Source organism: Galeopterus variegatus, unplaced genomic scaffold (genome assembly GCF_000696425.1).
Source record: "Galeopterus variegatus unplaced genomic scaffold, G_variegatus-3.0.2 Scaffold2167, whole genome shotgun sequence".
Taxonomy (NCBI): Eukaryota; Metazoa; Chordata; class Mammalia; order Dermoptera; family Cynocephalidae; genus Galeopterus; species Galeopterus variegatus.
In genome coordinates this window covers 271,527-294,026 of record NW_007728278.1, presented here as the reverse complement: position 1 = coordinate 294,026, position 22,500 = coordinate 271,527, and the positions used below count along the sequence as shown (strand labels likewise).

At 37.0% G+C, this 22,500-nt stretch overlaps 1 protein-coding gene across 1 annotated transcript in view; it reads left to right on the top strand.

Annotated features, from left to right (window-relative positions):
* CNST (consortin, connexin sorting protein) overlaps window positions 1-17,370 on the top strand; it is a gene marked incomplete at its 5' end in the record, with an annotated part of 40,240 nt that extends 22,870 nt beyond the window's left edge. Inside the window, 3 exons of the mRNA XM_008580823.1 lie at window positions 484-1,352; window positions 10,614-10,749; window positions 14,745-17,370. Of these exons, the coding sequence (XP_008579045.1) occupies window positions 484-1,352; window positions 10,614-10,749; window positions 14,745-14,950 (1,211 nt within the window). The remainder of the gene's footprint in view (window positions 1-483; window positions 1,353-10,613; window positions 10,750-14,744) is intronic.
* Between the last annotated feature and the right edge of the window lie 5,130 nt (window positions 17,371-22,500).

The window sequence follows — 22,500 nt, the reverse complement described above, 5'->3', positions numbered from 1 at the left end:
TGGTACGGGCGTGACACCGAGGGTTGCGATCCCGTTACCGGTCAGTAAAAAAGACAAAAAGGAAAAAAAAATTTACTTAATATGCCATGTCTTAAGTGTACTGAAAATAATTTTTGTAACTTCATTTAAATGTAAAAGCCCAATAGATGTATTTTTTTAAAAGTAAAAGGCCAATAAAGTTTAGAAAAAGCTTTGAAAAAGCTTCAAAAAAGGACTTTTTCAATTATAATGAAGACTAAATTATTTATTCATATTAACATGTTTTTTAAGTAATCTCTATTAGTTTTTATATGTAAGGGATTATTTACTAAATGTTTTCAGTATTTCCTGTGCCTAAAGACACTGTTATCCAACAGATAGAATTTCCATTTGCAAGGGTTGGAATATTGTTCATATTATCACATCATTCATATGTCCCTTCTCTTCCTTCCTACGCACAGTGTTGTTTTGAATTTTAAACAACTTATTTTTCTTCATCTTTAGAGAGTGAAACTTGTCTTGGCATGGAACCAAGTAAAGAAAGCCAACTTAAAGAAGCTCCCTGGGAGAGCGGTCGCTGCTGTCATCAGACAGACGAGCAGGCAGATTCCCCGAGCCTTCCGGCAACTGCAGGGCAAGACCACACGGAGGAGCCGCTCTGCAGTCCTGAAGCCACACTGGAGCTCCACGCCCAGTCCTCGGAGACGGCAGGGAGCAGGTCTGGGCCAGACTCTTCCGAGAATGCTTGTGAGCTGCAGCTGGCTCGGGGGGCTGGCCAAGATGTGGCCAAGCTAGAGGGCATTGCTGAAGACCCTAGGGTGTTACCAACGGAAGAGCCACTGATTTTACCAGGCTGTGACTATACACCTGTGTTGATTTCTGAGGGTAAATATTCACAGACTCAAAGAAAAGAACTCCAGCTGCCGCTTCAGGATGCTCCTGAGGCGTTGCCCACAGACCTACTTGAGAAGAATGAATTAAATGAGCTGCAGCAACCTGAGCTCCCACACTGTGACGGAAAATCACCACAGGGTCAGACTGACTCACAGGGCTCTGACGATGTACTTTGTGAGAAGAATAATGTATCTGACTTAAGAACACCGTTTCCAGAGGTGTATATGGCCCCAGAGGAAAAAGGAGATAAGGACGACCAAATCAGTAAAGAAACAGAAGACTATTTGAACAGCCTTTTAGAAGGATGCTTCAAAGATACTGAAGATTCCCTTTCATATGAAGATAACCAGGAAGACGACTCTGAGCTCCTTCAAGACCTTTCTCCTGAAGAAGCGTCCTACAGTCTACAGGAGAATCTCCCCTCTGATGACAGCTGTCTTTCTCTTGATGATCTTGCCAAAAGGATAGAGATTGCAGAGGTAAATTAAAGATAAAGTACAGTTAAAAGTAAAATGAAAATCTTAAACTAATACATATTATATACAAAATAGAGCCTTGTTTTTGTAAGTTTTTCCTCGTCTCAAACCTGAGGGAAAATTTTAGTTAACATAAACTTTTAATCATTAGTAGGTTCATTTGTTTATATGTGTTGGATAAAATGACTTTTAAGCATTGTAATGTTTACACTTCAAGAAATTATAGTGCATGCCTCCAGGTATTATAATCATTAATATGAACACCATTTTTAAATAGTCCATAAGCTTTTTATTTGGCAGTCCCAGGAATTATGATCAAGACAAGATTAGTCACATTCTAATAAGGAAATCTCATTTTCCTTCTCATATATCTAGAAGATAAAATATAATATATACTCAATGTTTCTTTCTCTTGTTAATATATTTTTAAAAGAAATTTGTCTTTTCTATGAAGTTAATACATAATATATATCTTGAAAACAGACCTAACAGAATGGAGGAAACATTTTAAAATATAATAAGGCTAGGAGGGTAGTGGATGAATTTTTTAAATATTAAGTTGTTTTTCTTTTAAAAAAAAAAAAGTCAAGGAAAGATGACTATTCTCATTTGTTTGATAATATTGGCTAGGAGGGTAGTGGATGAATTTTTTAAATATTAAGTTGTTTTTCTTTTAAAAAAAAAAAGTCAAGGAAAGATGACTATTCTCATTTGTTTGATAATATTTTTTTTTTAAGTTCTTAAAAAGAAAAGATAAAAATCATCCCAAAACTACAGTCCCCAGGGCAGCCTGACGTGGTAGAGAGCTGAACCAGGTCACCTTAGTGCCAGTGCTGATCCCTCCAGTTAGTTATCAGCCTCGCGGAATTACTTTTTACCTCTCTATGCCTGTTTCCTTCTCTGAAAATTGGGGTACTAGCTGCTTTTCTTTTTCTTCACTTTTTTTTTTTCCAACTTAGCTTTTAAGTCCCATTTATGATACTCACTCTATTCTAACTCAGCATTATCATTGAAAAAAAAAAAAGACACTTCATGGCAAAATAGGAAAGTAACAGAGCTAAAGTAGAAAACAAAATATATGTGAAAACAGAACCCTGGGAGAAGCTTTCTGAGGCTTTTATAACTGATATATTGCTAGCTTTCTCTGTTGCCATTTATAGACAATTCTCCATAAACTATGATTTTTCTTCTTAAATTTTTCTGCACAAAATTAGATAGAATAGTAAAGCACTTGGCCCAGCATTCATGATGTTGTTTATTTTAACCAGACCACTGATTGCCCTTTATAGTTAATTCTCCACAAACTATGATTTTTCTTCTTAATTTTTTCTTCACAGAAGTATTTAACATTCCTTAATGGGTACAGAGTTTCTGCTTGGGGTGATGAAATATTTTTGGAAATAGATAGCGATGATGATTGCACCACACTTTCAATGTAATTAATGCCACTAAATGTACACTTAAAAAATGGTTATAATGGCAGTTTTGCGTTACATATATTTTGCAACAATTAAGAAAAAGAATAAAAAAGTAACTAAATCGAGCTAATAGTAATGCATTTGACCCATTTTCATTCTCTTATGTGTTTTAACCAGATCTCTGTTATCAAAACAGAGGTCACACCCATATTCAAATTCAGCCGTAATATCAAAAGGCTACCATTATCTGGCTGCTTCTTTCCACACCGGTAATCAAGTTGACCTTATGAGGAAAAGCCGTATGGTCTAATTTTACCTTTTTAGGTATAAATTGTAAAGGATCAGAATGCTCCTTTTGGGTCTCACTACCTTATGGAACATTTTAAACTGGGGGATTAACTGTTGAATTAATGTGATGTATTACAACTGAATGGAATATCCCTCCTCAAACTCATAGCACAGTGTCAATTTTCCTACTAGATATCAGCTAGCAGTGGAAATTATATGTATTTGATGTTTAAATTTGTCTTTTCTATGATGATCTCCTTCCTAAAATTCTATTGGTCTATTAAGTTAAGCTGTTTTAAGAACCCCAAAAGCTACATATATATGATTAACAAAATTAATTTATCTTTCTATGGTAGTGCTAAACAGACTGTTAAACATTTATTTACTTTCTGAATACTTATTTTCTTCTCTCATCTGAGAAGTACAAGGGTACTTTAAAAAGTTCGTAGAAAATTGAATTAAAAGATAATCTGAATCCTTTTGTGAACTTTTTGAAGACCCCTCTTATACTTTAACTAATAAAGTTTGCCTAACTCTGTCAGGAAAAGAGTTTTTATAGTTTTAGAACTAAAAATCACTAATGCTTAGTATTTTCTTAATACCTTAAGAATGAGGCTAAGTAAAATATCCAGGTAATAATGGGTTTGCATATAAGTGCGAACTTTTAATTTTTTAAAATTAGTTTCTAAAAAAAATTTTTTTAATGTAAGTGCAAACATATAACTTTCTAATCCAGTCACTTTTTGTTTCATGCTTTCAGTAAAAGTTTACTAAGAGTCTTTCCTGTGTCAGGTGCTGACAATGCAATGAGGAATCAGGTGAAATTCTTGGTGTTTGGGGGGACCTTTGCTGTCACACTTGGCTAATTTCACTGGCATTGTTTTTGTAGTATTTTTTATGCTTCCCTCCTTTTGTGAACAGAAGATGCAGAACATAATTTCTTAATAACTAAGTCATGCTTATGAATAGTATTTTTCACGTCCTCAGCAACCACCGAGGCATGTAAGCCCGCTCACCTCCCCATTGCTGGGCTGTCCCTGTTAGTCGTTCTCCATCCTCTTTCCCAAATCCCCTTATCATTTCTCCCCTGTCAGTGACTGCCCCTCACAGGTTCCCTTACTGCTTGTAACTCTTTCTACCACTTGTATTTGTGGTAGAACGTACTGGTATGTTCTCTCTTTGCCAGCTCCCCTTTTTTCTGGTCTCTCTGCTTTGATTTTCTTGCCACTTCTGCATTGCTCAGCGCTGGCTCTAATGGAACTTGGTTTTGATACGCTGCCAGCCCGGTCAGAAGCACTTGTTTTGTTGTGTTGTTTAAAACAAATAGATTCATCACATGAAATGAAATAATTTACATGAAACCTCAAAGAGAACTAAAAATATTTATACTATTTTAGTTCATTAATGTAAAGACATGTATAAATAAAACTTTTCTTGGTTTAGGAAGCTTTTTCAAACCCAGGAATCATTTTGCTAAGTAGAGTGATAACTTAATATCTGAAGCATTGCTGTTCTTTCTTCTGTAAGAAAAACAGCGTGGTGCATTATCGTCAAAAGTAGTCTCCACCATTCTGAAAGGATATCAAAAACATTTTCATTTCATAGGTTTTTAAGGAAAAAATATCACTTGTGCAGTGTCAGCAAGTTAGAAAGTTTCATTCCTTTATTCCCTTATTCAGTAATTTTATGTGAGTGACTTCTGTGTGAGTGCCACGACCTTACAGATGCTGTGTTTAAAAATACAGATAAGGACACTGCACAGATAAAGCCTGCCATCTAGCAGTTGTCTGACTCCAAGTATGTTCTCCTTTTGCCAGATTTGAGTATTCCAGTTTTGGACAAAAGATGAAATTTTATTGCAATGCCCATAATATACTGACATAATTATTTTAATGTCAGAACCCAAACCTCCTTTGCCCAAGAACCTGTTAAGGAAAATAAATCACTGATTTGCTTGGTTCTGGAACCTGGAAGAGTTGCATTATCTTCTCTTTCAACTCTTCAGCTGTTCCATCCTGTAGCCTAAGACTCAAAGGGAGCTCCTAGCATCAAAACTCAAGAAAAGAAATGTGCTATACAAATTCAAAGTGGCATGATGACCCAACCCCATGCCGTTAATAAAAGCCCACTCAGCTTGTAGTAGACTGTTACATGTGTGGGGGTGAGGGAGTTGTTTTGTTTTCCAAATAAGTGACACAAATTGAATATTGGGTAAATTTTACAAAAATTAGTCTATCTTTAAACATTGAAAATAATCATACTATATTATTCAGAGAAACCTATTTGAGATTTTAGCAACGTGATGTGCTGTATGGAGAGAAACCATTTTTCTTTTAACATATACATGTACAATCTACTTGTAGAAATATCATGTTTAAGGGCCGGCCTGGTGGCGCACTGCTACAGTGCGGCGCTCCCGCCGAGGGTTCGGATCCCATATACAGACCGGTTCCCGCTCACTGGCTGAGCGAGGTGCGGGCGCGGCACCGAGGGTTGCGATCCCGTTGCCGGTCCCGGTCTGGGCGCGACACTGAGGGTTGCGATCCGTTGCCGGACACGAAAAAAGACAAAGGGGAAAAAAAAAAAAAAAAGAAATATCATGTTTAAAAAACTATTAAGTGCTTCAGATTCAAGTGGTTTTGTTTTTAGGAATAATTGCATTATTTCTAAAAGCTGAGGAAGAAGCCACTTTGCTTTTCGTCTAAGAGAGGGCAACTCATGTTCCCCGCCTTCTGTCTAGATTAGTAATGTTTACTTAGATGTCTTAGGTCTACCTGTCTCACATAGAACAAAATTAGCAGAGGACATAACCTTACACCGTCTAATGGGGAGAAAAATGACAACTGAAAATTGCTGTTGTGTTTGTCTTCTGAGAAGCTATCTCATCGAAGTGGCTCGTGCAGTTTTCATCTCTACTGCCTATTACTTGAGGTCGTTATTTCTTGGCTCTAGATCACTTTACAGCTAGCTGCTGTGGGATTCCCTTACCAAGTTGAGATGGGAGGCAAGCACTAAGCACCAGTATTTTATGAAATCATGTAGTGAGCTGTTCTGTGGATCTCAGACAAAGGAGGGTCTTAGAAACAGCAGTCTTGGTGGTTCTGCCCAGAACGGCTCTTTTGAGGTAAACAGTGGAAGAAGTCCAGTTTTCTTGCAATAGAAGAAATGCAGTCTTCTAAATCACATAAGAGGGTTTATGGAAAATGGTTGAACCAGGATTTATGTAGGCATTTTAAGAGCCCCCAAAGGAAAACCCAGGGATTACATGTTTTTAATTTGTGCCAGATGGTTATCATCTTTGCCTTTGTTTTTATCCTGCCCCCTAAATTTTCTAATTAATGCCTCTGTTAATTGTCATGTCTCTTGCACCCAGCTCCTTTCTTTTTTTTTTTTTCCATTTTAATCACTCTTTTAATTTACATCTTTACTGCTACCTCCCAGACTTTTGCAATGGCTAATTAATAAGTTTCCCTGTCCCTCATTTCATCTTCTCCCCCACCAAATAGTCTTACGTTAGCACTGTGCAAACCTGATACCCAAAGGGGCCAATCAGTTAATAGAAGTCAATGAAATATCTTAATTGTAGACTGATAGGGAGAAGGTTTCCATGCCTTGTCTAGAAGTATTCAACTTTTTAACACATTCTGTAGATTAAACCAAACATACCTGAGGGTCTCAATCTAACCCACAAACTGTTAGTTCAAGGCGCACTGGATAGTGTGCCGCTTGGGAAGCGCGGCGGTGCTCCCGTCCGAGGGTTCGGATCCCACATACAGACCGGCTCCCGCTCACTGGCTGAGCGAGGCGCGGGAGCAACGCCGAGGCTTGCGATCCCGTTGCCGGTCCCCGGTCCGGTACGGGGGCAACACTGAGGGTTGCGATCCGTTGCCGGACACGGAAAAAAGACAAAAAAAAAAAAAAAAATACAGTTTATGAATGTTAATTCTCAAGTTAGTTGGAAACCAAGCATGTGTTCTTGTTCAAAATTTGCCAGCCTCAAGGTTCTAGATTGAGTAAAACCTGTGTTATTAAATTATTAAAAGAATATTATTTGGTATCTGTTTTCTCCTTTAATTTTCTGAGGAGGCGCTTCTCACAGCAGTGTCTCTGAATGCTTTCCTTTCCTTTCCTTAGGATTTACTGTTCCAGTAGAGTTGCAAAATGATTTTGTTTTTACAACCAGTTCATTCTGAAAATGCTATTTAAGATGGTCATTGATGTTTGAGGGGATGTGCGGGAAGAACTATTTGCAAATATAGAGGACTAGGCCAGATGGGGTTGTTGTTTTTTTTTAATTCTTCATTTATTCATAGAGTACCAACAGTAACAATTAGATTAATTATAGCTCAGACATTCTTTTTGTTCTCAGTGGAAGGACTGGGTATATTTTGTTTGGGTAGGAAAGGAATTTAGTAATTAAAGTGGGAAATATAATTTAGTTTGAAAGCTTTATTTGGGGGGATTTAAAAATTCTTAACCTTTTAACTAACATTATGGTTTTTTTAAAAAAGGCATAGAAATGGTTTTTTTAAGAGTAGTTTGGAAGAGACACGTTGCTGTGTGCTCTAAATCAACTGTCCAATCTATTTAGAAACACTTGGCAGTCTTTTGAGTGACACCCCAAACCAAGATCATGACCTAGATTTTGGCTTAATTGCCCTTCAACCATGGGATTAATGCAAACTCCACCAAAGTCATTTGTTGAGCTCTTTATGTTTGACTGCCTTGATGTGGTAAGTAGGACTTCTATGTTAGTGGTAGGTCTAAGGCTCCTGCTCAAAATCCTTACAAAAACAGAAAGGATAAGTTCTATCTGCTGCATCCACCTGTCTTCTAAGAGTTTCCCCCTGGGTCTGCATCTCCCATGCCTACGCTTGGTCCCAACATCCCTTGTTCTCCATCTATAGGGTATAGGACCAGAAGGCACTTACAAAGGAAAGAAAAATGTAAAGAAGATCCCTGAGAAAAACTGAAAGGAAATAATGGGAAAGAGCACATGGCTTCACTTCAGACAGAGGGCAGGCCCTGCTGAAACAAAAGGTTTTGAGAGAGAGGGGAAAAGAACATGTTAGCTTTTTAGCAAGAATTAAGGAATTGGGGGAGAGGTGTGTCAGAACAAACTCTTGACCCAATCCACACAAGTGTGATTTCTTGTTCCCTCTTTCAGAAAGTTGCCAAAGTTCATTGCCACCCATAGTGAATGAAGTGGGGCTGCCCAATCAGGTTTGTATCCCTTAGCAGCCTGACTTCCAGAGCCAAACGCTCCAGATTAGGCTGAGCAGCAGCTATGACAGGGACCTAACAGCTGCTGCACTAAGGACCAGCTCTAGGCCCGAGTGGCATACTCTTTGCCTTTCCAGGTGACTTCAGGAGCTACTCTCAGAGTGTCAACACCCCTTTTTTCATATTTGCAGTGTCTTTTGACTTCTGGTTTGTGTCTGTTTCTTGAATTTACAGATTCAAAATTCGTATCACAAAGATATGTGATTAACAGTAATGCTACTCTCCCTGGGAGTGCTCATCTCTAGAACTGATCTTACTAGGATTGTTTTTTCTAAGTAGTTAAAACAGCTCCTTGAAAACTCCCATACTAGGTGAATTCACCGTTGGTAAATGTACGACTTGACTTCATGGTGAAAATAGTGAATGAATCTATAAACTCCCTCTCCATGTTTTTACAGTTACTAAAAATAACAATATCAATGATACATCTTTAGTAGTAATGTATTTGTTAAAATTAATTTCCATTTTCTATCTCTTGCTCTTTAGAAACTTATTAGGACTTCTTTCCCTCTCAGTTTCAGCAAGGCGCTTGTAAAATCATTTTCTTTCTTGTATGAAGGAGCTCTTTAATGTTTCTGTTGCTTTCTGAAGAAAGATTTGAAAGACTCTTCCTTTACATATTTGTACTTACCATTTTAATGTCACTAAAGTACTTTAGTTTTCTCAGAACAAGGACATTTGAAATATGTATTTCCTATAAAAAGGACAAATTGCTGGCTTATTGATTTTTTTTTTTTTTTGAGATAATGGTTTTCTATAGACCCATGTGCAGGGAAGCCCAGTAGAAGACTATCTTGAGTTATTTGGCCCTAAAAGCCCAGAGTTATAAAAAGAACTAATAGAATCTATAATATTTATGGATAGCACATTGTCAGAGATCGCTGGCTGGACCTGGAAATCATATTAAGTATTTTATGACATTTATCAGATAAGTGACTTACAGGCAGTCGGTCCTCAGCTTACGCCAGAGTTATAAAAAGAACTAATAGAATCTATAATATTTATGGATAGCACATTGTCAGAGATTGCTGGCTGGACCTGGAAATCATATTAAGTATTTTATGACATTTATCAGATAAGTGACTTACAGGCAGTCGGTCCTCAGCTTACAGTGATCTGATACCAACATGTTGCTGACAGTCACCATATGAGGCCCACAATACCCACCTATGTCATCAGCTACAGCTTGTAACAAGCAGGCGGCTCACAAGTTAACTTCTGTGACTTAACCTACTGTCTAGAGGGCCTTTGTGAGGCCTCCTGCTTCCCAGCCTGGCTCTTCCAACTCACTTCTCTGTCTCCCTGCACCTCGGAGCCTTTAAGCTCCGAAATGGCAAGAGTTTTTTGTTTTCCAATAAGGGGTGGGGTGTAGGCAGAAGAGAGGTGGTCCAACTGAAAACTAAAAGGAAACAAAGAAGTAGGGATGGGGGTCTGAAGAGGCGTTAGCAAATTTTTTCTAGGAAGGGCTAAATTGTAAATATTTTAGACTTTATGGTCTGTTGCGACTACTCAGTTCCGCCACTGTAGCCCAAAAGCAGCCATGCCCAATATGTAGATGAATAGGCTTGGCTATGTTTGGATTAAATTTTACTTAGAAAAATAGGCAGCAGACCTTTGGCCTACCAACCATAGTTTGCCAACCTCTGCATACTATGAAGTAATATGACCCTAGTAAACTGGCTCTGAGAGAGATTCTGAAAGAGCTGTCCCTTAAATATTTTGAGAAGTAGAGCATTGTTTACTAAATATATAGATTTTCAGAGGAACTAAGGACAACTCTCATTTTGAGTTAACAGTGTGGTATCAAATATATTTTGTCTCACAAGTTCATTTCCTAAAAATTGCTGATGAATGAAAAAAGCAGCGGTGGGTTATAAGCCTCTATTATAAAGCAAAACCCAGCGCTAATGACTAAGCAGAGAGGGGCTGTAAGTGATCATTTTACAGATAACAGAGAAGTGAAGCTAAAAGGTCAGTAGTTAAGGAGGTCTCCTGATTTCCAGTTCACACTGCCTGTCCCTGGAGTCTCTTTACGGGCTACGAAAAGAAGTCTTAGTCTTAAGACACGTGTATTTGTTAGTTATATGCATAGAAGTGAAAGTTTTATTTTGTGAGATTTTGATGATTAATTATGATTTTCTTTCTGTAGGAATTGGATACAACTATAATACAAATTCAAATTATTGAGTTGAATTAGCCTTTTTACAGTTACATGTAAAATATTGTTGATATGTCCCACCTTAATATAACAGATGGTTCTTGTGATCTCTGATAGGTTGTTCCTGCCGAAGGATTGGTCTCTATATTAAAGAAGAGGACTGATGCTGTAGGAGATCATCCTGCCCAAATGCAACAGAAACCATCTAAGCGAAGAGTGAGATTCCAAGAAATAGACGATACCTTGGACCAAGGTAAACCGTTCAACACTGTGTCTAGCAGAGTTGACGTCAGTATTTGCTGAAATTATGAATTAATGTATGATACGATGTTTGCTAACAGGATCTGTAAAGGAATAGAGGAACCAAGTTGCTTTATTTTCTAAAAAAGAAACATGCAAAATCAAACAATCATCTGAAATTATTTCTAAGCATTTTGTTTGCTCAAATAAGTTGAAAAATGTAACTCCTTTCCTCCTTATCCCATAGACAGTCCTCAATGTCAAGAGCTCATTTCAGAGTCCTTTTTTTTGTTTTTTTTTTTAGTGAGCCTGCTATTTTTGTCTTCTCTTCAGTGGCCAATTAATACTCCTCCTTTATAGTGGAAAATATTTATGAATTGCAAGTATATTCTCTTCAGTGATTTCTTCACTCTATAGAAAAGAGAGTCTCTCAAGAGCAGCAATTTAACACTGTCACTATTGTTTGACTTCTTCCTGGGTCAGTACTTCAGTAGTTGCTGTAGCAAACAGTGCTGCCTTTTGTGGTTGCAAATAAGTTTATCTAAGATGTAGGTAAATATGGGTAAGAGGAAATATAGCCAAGAACCTGTCAGTATGCCTCTCCTGTTTATAAAACAACTACCTTGTTAAAATAACAGTGCAAACATTTAGGTGTGCTTTCTAAGTCTGACGTAAGTGATAGCAGTAGCAGTTTCTAAATTTTTAGGGTTGTAAAGCTGGTAGGGACCTTGGAAATAATCTGCTGGAACTCATTTTACCTCTACACCTTGCTTGTAACTATCACAATCTTCTGCAGATAAAGTGCTCAATTCTGTTTGCCTTAATTTGCACTGAATCATTGCTTACTAGGAGGAAGTCTGGATTTGGAACTCACAGTTCCTATTTCACTTAGTAGCCACCTCATCTTAGACCAAGTCACTTAGCTTATGGGAAACTGTTTCATCATCTTTAAAATAAGGAGAATAATATCTGCCTGTCTGACCCTGTGGGCGCTGAAAAACGTGTCAAATAATATGTGTGAATTCATTTTCAGAATCATAAAACTTCATGTAAATGGTCAGTGATGGTGATGACTTATTCCTGATCTCTATAGCATAGTTACACAGTGTTTTCATAAACCTCGCTTTCTGCCAAAACCATCCTAAAAGGGCCAGTTCTAATTCCTCTAAATTAATGCTATCCACTAGAAATATGAAACATATATATAATTTTAAATTGTGTAGTAGCCATGTTAAAAAATAAGTAAAAGAAACAGGTGAAGTGAATTTTAATAATATATTTTATTTAACCTAGTATACCAAAAATACTATTTCAGCATGTGATCAGAATGAAAAAATTGCTAATATTTTTACATCCTTTTTTCCACACAAGTCTGGTGTGTATTTTACCCTTGTGTCACCTCTGAATTTGGAACAGCTGCATGTCAAGTGCTCAGCAGCTACATGTGGCTCGTGGCTCGTGGCTTCCACGTTGGCCAGCGCAGCTCTAAACAGATGTAGATGTTTTATCAACACATGTAGATAAAACAAAACAAAATGTTTGTTTTCAAACCTTTAAGCTATATTTAAGTGTTTGTATATGAATACATGATAACGAAGAACAAGATGGAAAGATACATAAATTAGGTTGTTAACATAGACAAGGAGGTGGGAGGGAATCGTGTTAAAAAGAAGGTAAAAAGACTGAACTGACCAAAACCAGAAAACAGAGAATGAATGATTTGATCTTATTTCTTCATCTGTATAAAAAATATATTTTCACACATAGGTACAGACTATTTCAAAACGTAAATCACAGAACAATACAATTACATAATCCTATTTGTATAAAAGTCCTAAAATCATATATGTTTGATCTGGAAAGATACAAACCAAATTGAATAGCGTTTACCTCTGGGGTGGGAGGGGAATATGATTGGGAAGGAGAAAAAGAACGGTCCCTTAAATTCTTAGGTATTTTTGTGTTTGAATTTTTTCAGGGAGAATATATTCATGCATGAATGTAAAATCTTGCAGATAAAGTTCACTGGGTATATATTAGGTTTTACAAAATTTGTTTCTTATCATAGAAGTAATATATGCTGCTCATGAAAAAATTCAAACAGTAATGAAGTAAGATGTATAAGTCCCTCAGCCCTCCTAATCCCTTAATTTTAAGTATTGATTGAAGTTTTTTATCATTCTTTCAAGATGCATTCTGTATATGAGCATGTGTGCATATGTGTGTGTGCACACTAACACATATCCATGTGTCAAAAATTCAAACAGTAATGAAGTAAGATGTATAAGTCCCTCAGCCCTCCTAATCCCTTAATTCTAAGTATTGATTGAAGTTTTTTATCATTCTTTCAAGATGCATTCTGTCTATATGAGCATGTGTGCATATGTGTGTGTGCACACTAACACATATCCATGTGTCTTTTTAAGCACAAATGGGTTCTTTATATACTGTTATGTAACTTCCTTTTTAATTATAAATCTTAGCCATCTTTCTATGAAAGAAATATTAAATTTACTTCTTTCTGTTAAACAATTGAGTGCATGGTATTCCATTATATAAATGTCCCATAATTACTTAACTATTCCATTGTACCTGGAATAACAAGGTTATTTCCAACTTTGTTATAACAAACTCTGCTGCAGTGAGCAAGCTTGTGTATATGATATTGTGTGTTGTGCAGATCTGTAGGCTAATTCCTGAAAGTGGATTTGCTGGGCTGAATGTCGAGACCATCTGTCCCGGTTGGCCTGAGGCAGTCCTAGTTTACACGTGTTGTCAGCATTGCATTCAGTTAACACGCTTTCACTCTCAAAAATATTCAGTATGGAGGATAAATTAAGTCTAAATTTTAGTAGGTACTGCTGAATTACCTACCAAAAAGGTTTCCATACACCTTCATTATAATCATAAAGCTTTAGTCTTTTTGTTTTTTTTGTTTGTTTGTTTGTTTGTTTGTTTCCTTTTTGTCTTTTTTCGTGACCGGCAACGGATCGCAACCCTCAGTGTCGCGCCCGTACCGGACTGGGACCGGCAACAGGATCGCAACGCTCGGTGTTGTGCCCGCACCTAGCTCAGCCAGTGAGCGGCCGGTCTGTATGTGGGATCCGAACCCTCGGCGGGAGCGCCGCTACGCTCCCAAGCGGCGCACTGTAGCAGTGCGCCACCAGGCCGGCCCAAGCTTTAGTCTTTTTGAAATATTTTTTATTTTTCTTTAATCATGAATGATCATTAAGTTTTTCAACCAAAGAATAGTTATTTTCTTCAATATAGAAAGACTGATGTGGACATTTTCATTAAAAACAAACCTGCCAGAGTTGTTAAGCAAAATAAAAAGAAATCACTGCACTGGCTAGAACCTCACTATTCCACTAAATGGTAAGAATGAAAGTGAGGAGCTGTAGATGCAGAGGACATCCCATCCAAAGACATTTTTGTTTAATATTGAATTGACTTTGCTTTAAGGTGGTCCCGTGATATGAACTCGGAAGATAGTGTAATACTGAGGTTGTGCACTCTAATATAACACTGTGAGCACATCAGAGGGACACTGCCCTGTTTTTCTTCTTTTTCATGCAAGAGATTATAGTCATTGTATAAATGAGCTAGTTTCAATTTTAGCATTCACGAGCTCCACACCTATAAATATTTGTGATAACTAATAGGTAGGTCTTTGTAGAGTCACTAAAGGGTGTGTGTTTTCTGTCAATAAGTCATGTAGCTAGACTAGCATTAGAAATGTCTAGTTATTAGAGAGGAGGGAGGGAGGTTTAGGTAATGGGCCACAATAATCAACCACATTGTATATTGACAAAATAAAATAAAATTTTTTTAAAAAGAACAGAAAAATGAAATATATTATTTAATTTTAATTAAAATAAAAATTTTAAATATTGATTAGATGAAAAAAAAAGAAATGTCTACTTATTTAGATCAGTGAGTGAGAAGACAGCAGATGCTAGGATTTCCATTTGACGACAATTTAATTTCACTCTGTTCTCATGTTTGCAGATGAAGTTGGAGGTGGCTCCTGTATTTTACTGCTCTTGCTGTGCATAGCCACGGTTTTCCTTAGTGTTGGAGGAACCGCATTATACTGCACTTTTGGTGACATGGAGTCACCTGTTTGTACAGACTTTGCAGACAACATGGACTTCTATTACACTAAGTTACTGCAGGGAATGACAGAACTTAAACACTGGATCTACCTCTCCTAGCAGCGTTCAGGAGGGACAGGCATGCTGGCAGTATGAATGAAAGATGTGAAACTTTCTAAACAGCTTTTATTCCAGGAGTTCTGTAACATTCCCCCGTCTCCCCAATGAGAAACCAAGGACATCAGAAGCAGCAACTTTATATGGCGATCCAGAGGAGCTCTGTTAGAATAATGAGGCAAATATTGATAGAAGCATTATGGATGGAAGGAATGATCTTTGGAGAGCATAGCCATCTCCTCTTCACTGCTTCCTACTGTAATGAGGTACACAGAGAAAATTAAACAGGGCAGTCTTGGAACCACACTGTTTTTAGCTACCTTGTCAAGCTAATGGTTAAAGGACACTTTTGGTATGTGTTTGTTGGTCCATAGACATTGCTTCCAGCCATCACGCAATAAGTTTGTATGCAATCAAAAAGAGTTACCTTATGGTTTCAATGTCATTTTTTAGTTAACCATGGGAGCTATGTAACTTAGGCTTTGTGCATTATTCCCGGATTCTGTTCTCCATTTGTGAAATGGATGTGTGCGTGTGTGTGCGGGTGTTTCAGGCAGTTATCATAAGCAAATACACAACTTAGAATAACAAAGATTATCTTTATTCTTTTAACTTGACTATGATGTGCAGGCACAAATCTTTGAAGGTTTAACTATGGCATAGATGAATTGTAGAAATTTGGCCCTGAAATGAGAAACTGTGACAGATCTGTGGCAATTAACTTGATTAGCCAGAAATCAATCACGGGCCTGGAGGCAACATTAAGGCACTCCCCCAAGTCACAGGCAGCAGTTTCATCATATGGATTCAGTGCTTCCTGGAATGATTAAGGCTGGTCACTACACAATTCAGCAAACAATTTTTAAGCACCTATTATGGTCTGAGAATCTAAGAACCAGAATGCAAACATAAATAAGATAGAATCCCTGCAATAGATGTTTTAATTCTGGTCTTATGTAAAATAAACCAATACTTTGGCAAGTGAAATGCAATTCAGTATTAACAGATCATGCATTCAGATGTTTGACTGTGCATTCTTATCATGGGCTTGATTTAGACCCTATCGTGGGGTCATTAAACAAAAATACAATCATACCTTAAATAAGCAAATGTCTAATTTTTGTTTAAATCTGTCAGCTAGGTGGCCTTTCTGTATCTAAGGTACAGTGGTCTAACATTTAGGAAGCCCTGCTTTGACTTTTTATACCCTAAGTAGCATTTTCAAAAAACAAACATGAATTACAGTTTAAGTGATCATTATTTCCTGTTTTTCTGTTAGGATCATTTGAAAGAATAAAGGAGAAATTACTTTCTAGTTATTACTGGCTGGTACAGTATCTCCCTTTGTGTTTTTGCTTATTTATTTAGATTGTGTGAATTTTAAAGGGCTTTTTATATAAGTTGAGAGTGTGTCTCCGAGCATGCATTCGGTTATTCCAATGCTAGATATTTAATTATGATGTACTTTGTGTTTTGATTTTCTATAATTTCAGTTCAGTGTATTTTTAGGCTTGTTTATTTTTAAATTGATGTTTCTTTTTCACTTATAATACTATTTGATTTGTCTCTATATGTCACCATAAACTGTAATATTTTCAAGGGTTATAGATCAAAGATATTTATTTAGAAGTATACAAAATACTGAAATTTAGATTCGTTATACTTAAGGCTGACTTATTAGAAGATTATTTTAATGTTCTATTATAAATTTTAAGAATTTATATTCAAATTGTATGTAAAGTATGTAAAATATTGACGGTACTATCTTAGGTGGTTCTATAAAAGCCGTTCACGAGGTCTGCTGTGAGGGGCCCCCTTGTCGTAGACAAACCTCTTCTGTGCTTTACCCTCCTCGTTTCTAGTTACAGGAATTTGATGATGCTTATTTCTGCCAATTTTATGTCAAGATAAGTTAAAATTTCCCCCCTATTCACCTCTTTTAGGTCACTCTTGGAGTCCTATATAATCTCTGGTGTTATATTTACCTATAACCCACCTGGGCCACTTCTGAAACCTAAGATTTCCTGGGACCTTCACACTGAGATGAAAAAATTTAGAGAATATTTTACTAGTGCAGGGCCCAGTTGTATCTCAGAGAAATCATGGGCATCTTCCCCACTTCCCAGGGAGGGTGAGGGGAGCTCAGGAGCATATTTAATATCTTGACTTAAAATAGGCATGAAATCTCAACTAGAAAAATTAGGTCAATTTTTAAAAATGTAATAGTCATTTATTGCATGAATTGGAGTAATTCCACCTGGTGATGAAAGGATTGTTATCTCACATAAAAAATTCATCCAGTTTTACTAAAATGCAATTTCTGTCATTTGAAACTACTGACAACTATTTGTAACTAATCTTCTTTAAGAACTGTATTTGAGGGTATCAAATCAAGCTTGTAATTTAAAATCTACACCAACAAAGTGTCTCAGAGAGTTTATTTGAGCCAATGAGTGCTGAAAAAAACTGCTTCAAAGAGAAAGTAAAGCAATTTCAGAAGTTGATCTGGCCCCACAGGTATCTAGATAGCCATCTATTTGGGGTAGTCTAGTAGGTCCCTAAGTGTAAAGACTTCTCTACCTCTAAAATCCCTCCCCATCTGCCTGACACAGTAGCTGAAATTTGCTCTAAAAATTCATTCTTTTAAATTTAAAAATCAAAGCCCTCTGGGAGATTTATTTTATCAGACTGTGAATTTATATATTAGATATGCAGAGGATTTGAGATTTCAAGGTGGGCCTTATTTTGAAAGGATACTTGTGAACTGGGTCTTGCTGCAGTGGCAGGAGGATGTGGGGTGGGAATATAGGGACAGAGAAAGGGGCAAGAGTTGAGGAGAAAAAGAGGGAAACTGGTAAGAGAGTAAAAGAATCCTTTAGCTGTTTTGAAAGGATACTTGTGAACTGGGTCTTGCTGCAGTGGCAGGAGGATGTGGGGTGGGAATGATAGGGACAGAGAAAGGGGCAAGAGTTGAGGAGAAAAAGAGGGAAACTGGTAAGAGAGTAAAAGAATCCTTTAGCTATTAACCTGTTTGCTAAAGCTGGCCCTGTGGCATTCCCTCCCAGTCCAAAGAGAGACTGAATTTTTATGTTTTCACCAACATGACCCATATAACTCTGTTAACTTCTTTTTTTTTTGTCTTTTTTTTCGTGTCCGGCAACGGACCGCAACCCTCAGTGTCGCGCCCGTACCGGACCGGGACCGGCAATGGGATCGCAACCCTTGGTGCTGCGCCCGCCCCTTGCTCAGCCAGTGAGCGGGAACCGGTCTGTATGTGGGATCCGAACCCTCGGCGGGAATGCCGCCCTGCTCTCAAGCGGCACACTGTAGCAGTGCGCCACCGGGCCGGCCCAAACTCTGTTAACTTCTTTGGGCTCAATTAATATTAATTTATTCCTGTGTACTGTTTTATGCAGTGTGTGTAGCATTTTCATATTTGTTCATTGATGCTGAAGTCAGTAAACATATATCCCTCAAGTGCAGGTTTTTTAACTCCCAAATCCATTATACACTCTGTCCTCTGTATCCATGGGTTCCTCATCAGTCAGCCAACCACAGATAGAAAATAGTTGGGGAAAAAATAACAATGCAACAATAAGAAATAATGCAATTTTTTAAAAAATACAGTATAACAACTATTTGTATAGCATTTACAGTGCATGAGGTATAAGTAACCTAGAGGTGGTTTTAAAGTATATGGGAGAATGTGCATAGGTTGTATGCAAATACTATACCACTTATATAAGGGACTTGAGCATCTGCGATTTTTGGCATCCATGGGGGTCCTGGAGCCAATCCCCATAGATACCGAGGGACAACTACTTTCTGTTCTATCATGTTGCCTCCATCCTCAAAAAGAATGAGAGTGATTCTACCATTTATGGCACAAATTCTAGTGCCATCTGCTATTTTAACAACCTCAAAGATAAACATTTTTTGAGCCTCATGTACTAACAATCTAAAAGCTACAATGAGTTAAACATTTCCTTAAGGAATTCTAGTACTATTTAAATCTCCCTGGGTTTAGGCTACTGAGAGAAAAGGTATGGTAACCTAGGGGCATCTGTTCTCCCTGGGCAAAGAAGAATTACTGCTGAATTCAACTTTCTGTCTATTACCCTGAGATCGGAGCAGAACCATGAGCAATGGTGTTTATCACTGTCTATACTCTGACAAACATTTGAATGCCTGGTACTGGGGCTCCAGAAACAAGAAATGGTACCGGCTTAAAGAATCAGCATCTGGTGAAGGAAGTGTATTTGTGAAGAGGAAATAAAGTAACTGGGAACATGTTACCCATAGGGGTGGAAAATTGCTTATTCTTTCTTTCCCAAGTTGAGTGTCATGCACTATTAGGAATAAAAGGAAAATTCTATATAGGCCACCTCCATAGCAGCTTGATAGGAATCTTGACAGGAATCTTTTCTTACAGCAAAAGGTCTAGCAATCATTATCTAGTAATTATTACTTTTCACTTCTAATTAGCACTTGTAGATTGATAGCTGGCAGGTTTTGCAGAAGTGGAAAGCTTCTCTGCAGGAGCCTTCTTTGAAACTGAAAGTCCAAATTGCCTTGAATTGAAAACCTTCTCACAAAAACTCCAGTCACAGATGGTTTTACCACTAAACTCTATCAGTCACTTAAGTAAGAAGTAATACCCATCCAACAAAATACTCTTTTAGAAAGAGGGAGAGTACACTTGCCAATTCATTTTATGAGACTGGTATTATTCTGATATCAAAACCAGACAAAGACAGTAAAAAAAGAAAACTAAGACCAATATCACTCACGAATTCTTAAAATACACAAAATTAAAAGACACAAAAATTTGTGTTCTTAAAAGACACAAAAATTCTTAAAATAGTAAGTCAAATCTAAAAATATATAAAATGGATAATATACTGTCATGACCAAATGAGATTTATCTCAGGAATACACTATTGTTTTAATACTAAAAAATCACTCAATGCAAATCACCATTTTTAATGAACTAAACAAGAAAAAACATATGATCATGTCAATAAATGCATTAAATTTACACACCACTCATGTTAAAAAACTCAGCAAACTGGAACTAGAAGTGAACTTACTCAACTTGATAAAGGGCATTCATGAAAAGCACACAACAAACATTAAATACTTAGTGGAGAAAGACCAAATGGTTTTCTTCCTAAGATCAGGAACAAGGCAAGGACCATATCTATTTAATATTGTACTGGAGGTCCTATAGCAAGAAAAAGAAAAGGCATCCCAATTAGAAAGGAAGAAATAAAACTTTTTGCAAATGACATGATTGTTTATAAAGAGAATCCGAAGGAATCTACAAAATGCTACTAGAATAAGTGAGTTTAGCAAGGTTGCAGGATGCAAGGTCAATACACAAAAAAGTCAATAGTATTTCTGCATACTAACAATGGGCTATTGGAAAATGAAATTAAAAATTCATGAATAAGTAAATAATTTACACTTAATAGCATAAAAACAAAATACAAGCAAATTTAACAAAATATGTGCAAAACCTGTACACTAAAATCTATAAAACATTGCTGAAGGAGTACCTAAATAAATGGAGAGAAATATTGTGTTCATGGACTGGAAGACTCCATATTGTTAAGATGTAAGTTCTCTCCAAATTGATCCATCGGTGTGACACAATTCCAATAAAAATTTTCCAGCAATATTTAGAAATTGATAGGTTAAATTTTGAATTGTGTAGAGATGTAAGTGACCTAGAAGATAGCCAATGAAACTGTTAGAACAAGACTGGAGGACTATACTTTCTGATTTCAAGACTTAGTGATATAATCAAACTGTGGTATAGTGAAAGTATAGTCCAAAAATAGAGTTACCGGTATATGTTCAAATGATCTACAAAGGTGCCAATGCAGTTCAGTAAAGGAAGGGGAAGTCTTTTCAACAAATAATGCTGGAAAAACTGCATATCCAATTGGGAAAGAAAGAAACATGGACTTCTACCTCTCATAACACACAAAAATTAACTTGAAATCAGTGGCTGTAAATGTAAAAGCTGTATCGTTTAATCTTGAAGGTTAAAACACCGAAGTCTTTTCAACAAATAATGCTGGAAAAACTGCATATCCAATTGGGAAAGAAAGAAACATAGACTTCTACCTCTCATAACACACAAAAATTAACTTGAAATCTGGCTGTAAATGTAAAAGCTGTATCGTTTAATCTTGAAGGTTAAAACACCTTGAAGGAAGCGTAGGAGAAAACCTTTGTAAACTTTGGGTAAGGAAAGATTTCTTAGAACACAAACCATGAAAGAAAAAAATTGATAAACTGGATTTTAAAAATTTGTGCTTTTCAAGTGACAAGTTAGGAAGGTGAAAAGACAAGCTGAAGATTGGAAGAAAATATTCACAATAGATTTATCTGGTAATCACCTTGTACCCAGAATATTATAGAGATCTCATACAACTCAATATTATGACAAATAACCCAACTTTAAAACTTGAAACACCTCTTACAAAAGAAAACATATGAGTGGCTAATGAGCACATGAAAAGATGCTGAATATCATTAGTCATCAGGAAAATGCAAATTAGTGATACACTACTACACACCTACTTGAATGACTAAAATTAAAAAGACTGACACTACCTTCAGGAGTGCAAGGGTTGTTCAGCACAGTAAAATCAATGCAATACATCAGGAGAATGAAGAGGAAAACCCACATGATTATCTCAGTGGTTACAGAAAAGGCATTTAGAATCCTTTCATGATAAAAATTCAATAAAGTATCAGTGTGGTACTGATAACACCAATGTCAAAGGTTTGGATCCCCTTACCAGCCAGCTGCAAAAAAGAAAAGGAATACAAGGGAACTTCCTCAACATGAGAAAGGGCATTTCTGAAAAACCCACAAACCCACAGCTAACGTCATAATAGTGAAAAACTGAAAGTTTTCCTCCAATCAGGAACAAGACAAGTATGCTTACCTTCAACACTGCTATTCAATATAGTACTGGAGTTCTAACCAGAGAAATTAGACAAGAAAAACATAAAAGGCATCCAAATGGGAAAGGAAGAAGTAAAACTATTCACAGATGACATGTTCCTATCTATAGAAAGTCCACAAGAAAGCTACTAGAGCTAGTAAATGAATTCGGCAAAGTCGCAGGATACCAGATCAATACATAAAAATTAGTTGTTGCTGTTCACCATCAATTAATCCAAAAAGGAAATTAAGAAGGCCACTTCATCTAAAAGAATAAAAGAATCTAAGAGAATAAAATATCCAGGAAGAGGGCCGGCCCGGTGGCGCACTGGAGAGTGCGCCGCTTGGGAGTGCGGCGGCGCTCCCGCTGAGGGTTCGGATCCCATGTGGAGACCGGTTTTTTCAGGAATGGAAAATCAATTACCAAATTTATACAGCATTGCAAGGGGGACCCAAATAGCCAAAACAGTCTTGAGAAAGAAAAACAAAGTCAGAGTACACACACTTCCCAACTTTAAAACTTATTACAATGCTACAGTAATCAAATCAGTGTGGTACTGGCATGCAGATGGACATAGACCAATGGAAGAGA